This window comes from Triturus cristatus, chromosome 8 (genome assembly GCF_964204655.1).
Source record: "Triturus cristatus chromosome 8, aTriCri1.1, whole genome shotgun sequence".
Lineage (NCBI taxonomy): Eukaryota > Metazoa > Chordata > Amphibia > Caudata > Salamandridae > Triturus > Triturus cristatus.
This window is the reverse complement of record NC_140591.1, coordinates 225,228,823-225,237,803: the sequence shown is the minus strand read 5'-3', so window position 1 is coordinate 225,237,803 and position 8,981 is coordinate 225,228,823. Positions and strand designations below refer to the sequence as shown.

Genomic DNA, 8,981 nt, shown 5'->3' with positions numbered 1-8,981 from the left:
TTTATGGTACTAACATCCAGAGTTTGGTGATTATCGCTCCAAAATCTACCTGTCCCAGTAAGTACTAGGATTTTCCACTTGTTAAACACCAGCTGGTTTGACTTGCTGAAATTGAAAGAAGGGTGCAATCTTTATCACACCTTGCAAGTACTGGGCGTGATAAAGCTCGGACCACTTTTAATCTTGATCTCTTCGAAAATGCATTTAACAGTTTACTTGCAGCCAGACCTTAGGGCTGTTGTTCGACCCTGTATTATTGGTCCTAGCCTTTAGTAATGTATTTTCACTCTTTCTTCACCCCTTGTATTGGAGAACCAGACTGCTGCCTTTGTTTTTTTACTCCGTAGGTGTGATGCAGATGGTGATGTTACTTATCCACATTGTACCATAACCACCATCACCTGATTATAAAAAAATAGGGGCCTGCTAAAATTGTGTTCTATAATGTGCTCTGTTGTGTACTGCATTTCAACTATCCGGTACTGTAAACAGTAACAGATAGGTTTAAGGAACAACCATAATACATAAACAGAATAGAAAAGCCGAAAATTACATTCGAGTGAACTTTATTTTCATAAAAAAATATTTCTTATAAAAACTATTTTTTTAAAAACATTCATCATATATGGAATCTAAAAGCACCCTTTTACTTTGTCAATGAGGCAGATACAATCCACTCTTTACAGTCTCTGTGCGTTGCCAGGTAAGTCACACAGAAGGGAGCCTACTCTTCTTGTAGGTCCCCCTGTGTAAGGGGGTTGAGGCACCCCCCTTTTAACCATACTATTGTTTCACAATTTTTAGGGAGTAAAACCAGATCATTAATGGAGCCTGCACTACTGATCTTGCATTGGCCATATTTTAAGGTCAGAATGAAATAGCTTTCATTTGTGCTACTGATAAATGAGATATAAATTCCACACTGTCTTCCAATTGTTCATTAAAACATGTGATACATGTACATATAGAGATCTATATATGTTCACAGATAAAACAAGGTGTCTGACAATTCCAAGCTCGGCTCCTTGTGTATGCTTTGTCCCACCAGGAATGTGAGTTTGTAGGCATACTGGCATGGTGCAGGCACACGGATCACACCCTAAAAAACAAAAGAGGCATAGATCAGTATATAAAATTCACTTATGGACCATTCAAGGTTAGTTAACATGTTATCCCTTTTGTTCATAAAGAGGTAGCCTGGTGCCGCAGTGCTACAGTAAACTAGCCACACAAGAATATAAGAATATTAAGTTACATTTTACTGTGTAAAAGATCTCATCCCCTAAAGACAGAGAAATTAACTACAGCCTACAAACAACGCTGAATGCACACGTCTTTATGATTAGGACCCGTGCTCACACAATGCTAAGTTTTGGTGCACGAAGCTAAGTGGTTCAAACAGCAATCAAAGTCTGCAAGCACATGCAATTTTGTGCAGAGATGATGATACAGCTGCTGTGCCTGAAATCCCTCTGCCATTACTGTATCCGCCAATGATGTGGATGGACTTTCATCAAGCAGAATGCTTAAAAGGCCACCAGGTTGGTGTCACAAGCATGGCATCTAACTTCGCTTTTCAAGAACAAACCCCCAAAATGGAGGTTTGTTTCTAAAAAACAAAATGACAGTGACTCGGATGTGGAGGCTGTTTTCTCCCTGTAACTGGAAACTGCTTGTTTTACCTGGGTGTACCATGCATGGGCAGCACACCTGAGCGCGGAAAATTGCATGAGTAGGGCCACCATAATCAGGGTGAACCTCCCAATGCATGAAAGATGGTTGCCCTGTAGTGAATGTGTTGCTTCCTTTGATTGACCGGCTCTGGCTTGAACAGCAGTTTCCCCACCTTTAAACGAGGTGAGAGAACTGTGAGTTTGGGCAGGAAAACCTTTGGTTTATGACAGTTCTCCATCCTCCCAATCTCTAAATGACATTCACTTGTGTTTGGAGAAGACTGTGAATGGCAAATTTGATAATAAACCGTGGAGAACCTACAAAAAGACATAAAAGCACCAAAAGAAAGAATCAATTTTCTTTTGTAAATGCATAACCTACTACTCATGTGGAGTGCATGAGCTTAAAAACAACTGTGCCAAGAATTAATGGCACACTTGCCACATGACTATGAGTTTGGTCCCGAGCCCGAGCACCAGCGGCACACCTCATGCACGTCCATGACCGACAACTATTTTCAAACAAAAGAAAAGGTGTTGGAAGGAATGCTTGCAAATTGTCGAACCACTAGCAATTGCTTGGGATACCGTTCAAACCCATCATTCTTTTGCCCACAATGCCACCTCAGAACACATGCAGTTCAAAGCCGGTTTCGCCCTCATTGGGTCTCATCAGTCGCACGCAGCTTGGTTCCGGGGGCACAGTGACAAAGGGGCACATGTCTGAGCATACACTTGTCCACTTAGGGTGTTACATCACACACACAAAATGTGATGCGAGGAATGCTCGTGTTTTAATTCAGGTGGGACGTGGCCTGGCAGTTTGGGCTGAACTGTTCCTGCTGGAGCAGGCTCGAGACTGATTTCCATATGGCTGGGTATAAACAGAGGTGGCATGGTGGGCAACAGAGCGATGGTTTGGAATGCTACCTGAGCAATTGCCAGTGATAAGATTAATTGCAAGTTTTCCTCCCATCACCTTTTGTGTGTTATTGCCAGTGAATACACTTCTTGCAAGCATTACTCACATAACCTTTTGTGTGTTTTACAACATATATCTTCTACAGTCACAGCATGGTTTGAAACCCAAAGTCTTAGGAGGGGACAATTGTTCTTAGGGCAAATGGTTTTGCCCTCTATTCAGAAGTCCCCGCAAGGCAAACGAAATTAAGAGCAGAGGTCTAGGTCCGCATCGCAAGGTGCAGAAAGAAATGAGCTGGCGATAGCGCTCATGGGTGGCATTTACATGTGACTTCGATCTGTCAGGAGGTAGTACGAAATCAATTAGGAGCCCCGCAGCGCCACCTAGGGGCTTGCAGAAGCATCGCAAGAGGAAAATTCTTGAAATCCAGTCTGGTATCTGGGGAGTAGTCTAAGGTGAGGAATCCGCAGCAAGAAGTACCCATCAGTAACAAAATATAATGCTAGACTTTTGCAATACCAATAGCTATACAAGAATGTGATGTACTGCCACTGGCACTGCGACTTACTCTCGCTCAGTGGGAAAGGCTGTAGTTAGCCCCAGTCATACCAGGAATCAGACCTGGAACCGAATAGCTGAAGAAAGGCCCTGGAACTGCGGTGATGTAAAAGGATGCTTCCCAGAGAAGCTGACCGAATGAAGACACGGTTACCAATGGATGGTAAACACAACTGGATTGCTACTAGAATGGCGGAGAGGTAGCACTTACAGGAGTTTGTAGACACACTCGAAAGGCCGGGCTTGGCACCGAGAGGATCCAAGAGGTAAGCAGGAGCAAAATTAAATAGAGAAGACCCAGGAAAGTATGGGGCATGAACAGAGAGGAAGAAAACAAGAAACAAGGGGTACACAATAGCAGATTGAAGAATTATTGAGAGCAGTGTTAGACAAAACAACTAGGAGATGTTGCCAGGCACAGACCCAGTGTCTGCATTGAGGTTATTTAGGCCCTGAGCTAGAACTGCTGTCAATACCTATATGCAGTGGTGCTCAACTAGGGCCCTATTACAGATCGGGCGTACTTTTCCTGTCTGTCCCACGGCGTACCTTAAAGCAGGTGCGCTGAGGGCAAACCAGGAAAGTACCCCCTATTTGGAAGAATGTGCTGCCTTTAGGGCAGCCGCAAACTCGCACTGTCCCCAGGGCAGCACATTTGAGAGAAATACGAAGCTATTGGTTAAAGCTGCTCCACGATTCTTTGTGCAGGCGGCACCCGCCTGCACTTTGAAAAGGGATTAGAGATCCCCTTGCAGGTGGGAGAAACAAGTGACTGCATCCGCCAGCAAGGGGGGGTCCATGGGACCACCTTTCATACCTTGAGAGGTTTAACCCCAGGCGGTGCACTGACAGTGCGCCACCTTTTTGTGGTGCACTGTCAGTGCGCCTCCTAGGGGCACGTTTTCCTTTGCGCCCATGTCGGTATTACAGCGCGGGCACAGAGACAAAGTGATTCCCTCATTCGCATGGGGCCTTGCCCGCATGCAAACGAGGGAACACCTTTCAATGATAGCGCAAGTGCTACATGTGCGACAGCACTATCTATATTACATAAGGGGCCGCTCAAGCGTTTGTGGCCCCTTCTGTAATACCAAAGTACCTCGAGGTGCACAAAGCAAGCGCAAACACCTGTTGCGCCCCTAGGGCACTTCCGTAATATGGCTCATAGTCTCCTGGAACCCATTTTCCATATTTTCCAAACATCACTTCTTTTATGCAAAATATAGCAGACAGGTGTAATGGAGCAAAATAATTGTGTTGTACAGTCCTAATCCTAATAGCTCCGTAGACACAATTTTCCTGTGGTATGTAAGTGTTCCCACACATTTTACTTTAAAAATATCCATCAAATACCTTTCCAAATTTCTTTAGATTTGGACACAAAGTGATATGACGAGGCAAGCTCTTATGGTACAAGTGACATAATCATCACATTACAAAGACAAATCTAATCTGCTACTACTTTGTACTTGCCAAAAAAGACATTTCATACATGTGCATAAAGTTTGAGGCTGTAATCCAGATGTTAAACATTTCTGTGGTTTAAAGTTCTTGAAATGTGCATACAGGCATGGACCTATTTTAAGTGCATTAAGTCATCTTTGGTTTTCTATAAGCTAGTACTGTAAGAAAACCACTGTGCAAGAGCCTTAATTTGTGGTACTGAGTAACTCAAATCTTGCAAATCCTCAATGAGTTTGACTATTACCAATATAGGTTTCATAGGATTAAACTTATTCTTTTTGGCTACCGCTTCTCAATTCAGTGTTGCTGGAAGCCCCGGTTCTAGCCATACTATTAGTTTCAGAAGTACCTTTTAGCGTGATACATTGAAGCCTATATAGTGATGCAACACTGATCTTGTAAAATGCACTTTGACTGTACACTAACATTTCTAAGTGAAAGAAATAAAAATCTAGAAGTGAAAAAATACAGGCCATGTGAAATTGCATTTTCTGAGCTACCTGTATCAACTACAGCTTTCTAGAAATATTCTAGGTAATTTGTGCTGAAAAATTAATGATTATCACAAGGTTTTCTGGAAAAAGGTGAATCCCCGATGCCCAGGGGAGGATCAGCTTTGCTTGACATAATCCTGAAAATACTGGAACAATTTCATGCATACACCCGGAAGCTTAAAAACCCCAAAAAATGTATGTGAAAAAGTTCTGAAAAATGCCTTGTTCAGTCCAATGTTTTCAAACTTCTCTTAACAATCCCCTGTGGAGGAAGCCAGGATCTCTCGCCTTGCTTGCTTGATGTATCTCACATTACAACTCACCAACAAGATAAGCAGCAGCCACTGGTTGGAGATTGGCTGATCACTGACCAGTATATGCAGGGCCTCAGAGCTTTTCCTCAAATGTGGTCTAGCAATGACATGCTTTAAAGGCTCAGGTACAGACCCATTTAATGTATTTATTAAGTGTGTTATTGTCAGAAGAGAAAGTTGCAAACATTTATTCTGATGCATCAAGTATGAAACGGCTCCACTTGTGCTATTACCTTCAGCAACAAGCTTGTTTCTCTCTCCTTCCAAAGACTTTAGGGACGATTCTTAAATCAGAGTCAAAAGTTACTCACAAGTTGCTCATAGGTTGGCTATTTATTGGGAATGGAGGCAAAGTGACTTGGGTATTTATTGGGAATGCAGTCCAGGTGAGTATTGTCTTTCTATTTATTTCTCCCTGACAACAGAATGTTCTCATTGGTTACACTGATGCATGGAAATCTCCCTCATCCACTAAGGTATGCGGTTTAAGCACTCTCTTATGCAAAATGGCTTGCAGGCTTAGCTTGGCAGGATGAGATACCACTTGAGTGTTGTATACATGAACCAGTTACTTACCATTGGTAATGCTATTTTTGGTGAATTCTCCATCCAACAGCAAACTCCTCACTTTAGAATAAAATATTCTCCAGGCGCCAGACTGGATCATGAAAACTTTTCACAGCATTGCTCCTGCATGCAGCTTGGTGGCACCTTGCAGCTCCATGCCAACCCAACACTGCCTCAGAAGTGAGGAAACAATGTCACATTTAAGCGACACCCCTTCGCTCTAATGTCATTTTCTGGTCTTTTCTCCTTCTGCGCACTCAGACTAGGAGCATGAACAATTGTTGGTGCGGGTGTGCTGAATAATAGCCTGAGACCTTTGTAGATGTTATCAATAGGTTACTCCACAGTACAAAGAGATTGGAGGGCAGACAGGAATGTAGTTAGACAGACGTTTCAGTAGAAAGAGCATTTCCAACTCTTTTCAAACCGCAGATTCTTCACCTGAGAATAAATACCAAAGCTGTACCTCTCCAGGTGCAGGGTCTGTGGAGTGGGCTCAGACCAAAAGGACTTGAGCAGGTGAAATGTCCTTTCCACAAGATGGCCATGATGCAGCCTTGCAGATGTCAAGAACAAGCACTCCACATAACCACGCAGTGAAAGCAGCCTTAGCCCTGGTAGACTAGGCTTTCAGACGTTCTGCAGGCTGCTTCTTGGCCGGTGCATATCAGATCTTAATGCAGGGGACTATCTGCCTCGACAAGGACCTCTTCTGCACCTCCATCCCTTTCTTAGATCCAGAGAACCCCACAAAGCTGATCGTCCAATGAATGGTGAGATCAATGCATGACCCTAAAGCTGTTTCGGGTCCTGCCGACACAGCCTCTCCCTCCTCATTCTAAAAGTGAGGGGAAACAAAGAACGCTGGTAACTTGATGGATTATCAAAAATGGAGCAGAATCACAACTTTTCGTAGGAAGGCAGAGTCCTCAGCACCAATTTGTCTGGGTAAAAAATGGTGTACGGTGCTTGCACTGAAAGTACCCGAAGCTCACTCATGTGATTTCCTGAACTAGTGGCTATGAGGAAGATGGTCTTCAAGGGCAAGAGACGCAGAAAGGATTGGTTCGAAGGATGTACACATGAGAAATGTCAAGACCAAGTTATTGCCTCATTGTGGCACCACAAATGGTGTTGAAAGAAATGTGTGTCAATCCTGCTATAAATCTCATCACACAGGTGATTTAAACAAGAACGGTTGATCCAGCAAACACAGAAAGGTCAAAAGGGCCAACAAATAACCTTTAATAGGGTCCACTGAGAGACCTTGCTGGGCCAATGATAAAACAAACAAAAGAATGTCTGACAGCTTTGCTTGTAAAGGGGTCAGTCTTGCGAATGTCACACCAGACCATAAATATCTCCCCACGCCTGGGGCCAATGGATTTAGTGGATAGGTGCCATGGGGCAAGGATGACATCAACCAATTTAGGCAGAAGATCAAACACAGCCAATTGCCACAGCTCAATCTCCAAGCTTGTAGGTTGCACAGATTTGAGTGGCGGACTCAGCCCCTAATACTGAGACAGGAGGTCCTTCTCAAATGGCAGCCTGATTAAAGCACAGATGGTCATGCCCAGAAGGACCGGGTAGCACACTCTCCTGGCCCAGTCTGGAGCCAGTCGGATGACTTGGGTGTGGTTGTTCCTGAACTTCCTCAAAACTCTAGGCAGGAGTGGGAAGGTGTACAGGAGTCCTGTGTTCCATTCCAGCTGGAATGCATCTCCTAACAAATGGTCTTGCGCAACCTCCAACACATAAACCCTTTGACATTCCATGTTTTTGACAGTGGCTGAAATGTCCAGCCAAATGCCTTCTCACTACTGAAAGAGGCCCTGTGACAGTTCATTATGTAGACTCCATTAGTGATTGTACAGGCACCGCTCGTTTAGCTCATCTGCTCTGCATTGACTGATATTGCCCAGTGGTTCGTGATTGGGAGAATGCCCTGATGTTCCAGCCACTGCCAAAGGCATTGTTGAGCTTCCTGACACAGGACTCACTACTACACTCTTGCCTGCTTGTTGCAGTACTATATGACAGTGGTGTTGTCCACCAGAATCTGCCAATTGTAGATGTCAGAAAGGAATTCAGAGCCAGACAGATGTACTGCATCAAAAGCAGACTGATGTGGAGCAGGCCATCCACTGAAAATCATAGTACCCTGATCTCCACCTCCTCTTGATGACCTCTCAATTGCAGCAGAGAAGCACCAATCACCATTGTCACCTTCACCATCGTCAGCTCTGTGCAGATAAGGGAGAAGGGTCTTCTGCGGGACCATTTGCTTTCAAACAGCCACCACTACATAGCACAAGACCTGCATGACAATAGTCAGATTGCCTTGATGCTGGGCCCATAGGAACTTTAAACTCCACTACAGCGTCCACATGTGACACCTGGCATAGTTGATGAGGAGGATGCAGAAGGCTAAAAGGCCAAGAAGCTTCAGAGATGCTCCCACCGTGTTCCAAGATCGAGCCTGAAATATTGTTATCATAGCCTGTATGTCCATGTCTCATTGCATCAGAGGGACAGTTCGGAAATCCCGAGTCCTGAATTGCACCAATGAATGGAAGTCTCTGCAGAGTACGTGGCACTTTGGCTCATAGATAGCTAATTCAAACTTTGTCAAGAGATTCCCCATTGTCTGGAGGCGGCCCACGACTGACACTGGCGAGCCTGCCTTTTAACCACCAGTCATTGAGGTACAAGAATACTGATATGCCTGACCTTCAAAGATGGGCCGCAACCACTGTAGAACTTTTGTGAATACCAAACAGGAGCTGATGAGGCTGACAGGGAGCTCAGCAGACTGATATTGTTCCTCGCCTCCGTTAAACTATAGATAACATCTATGGGGCTGAAGGACAAGCATATGAAAATACCCTTCCTGCTGGTCCAAGAACACCATCAAGTCACCCGGGACCAGATCAGACAGATCTGAGCCAGTGTGAACATTTTGAATTGGTCCTTTTGTAGGAAAGAA

At 44.3% G+C, this 8,981-nt stretch overlaps 1 protein-coding gene across 2 annotated transcripts in view; it reads right to left on the bottom strand.

Moving 5' to 3' along the window:
- Positions 1–644: 644 nt before the first annotated feature.
- Positions 645–8,981, bottom strand: part of PIWIL4 (piwi like RNA-mediated gene silencing 4) — a 370,970-nt gene continuing 362,633 nt past the window's right edge. For both annotated transcript variants that reach the window (XM_085621407.1, XM_085621408.1), the window contains exon 21: positions 645–1,099. In XM_085621407.1, coding sequence (XP_085477533.1) covers positions 983–1,099 — 117 coding nt within the window. In that variant the 3' untranslated portion in view covers positions 645–982. The remainder of the gene's footprint in view (positions 1,100–8,981) is intronic.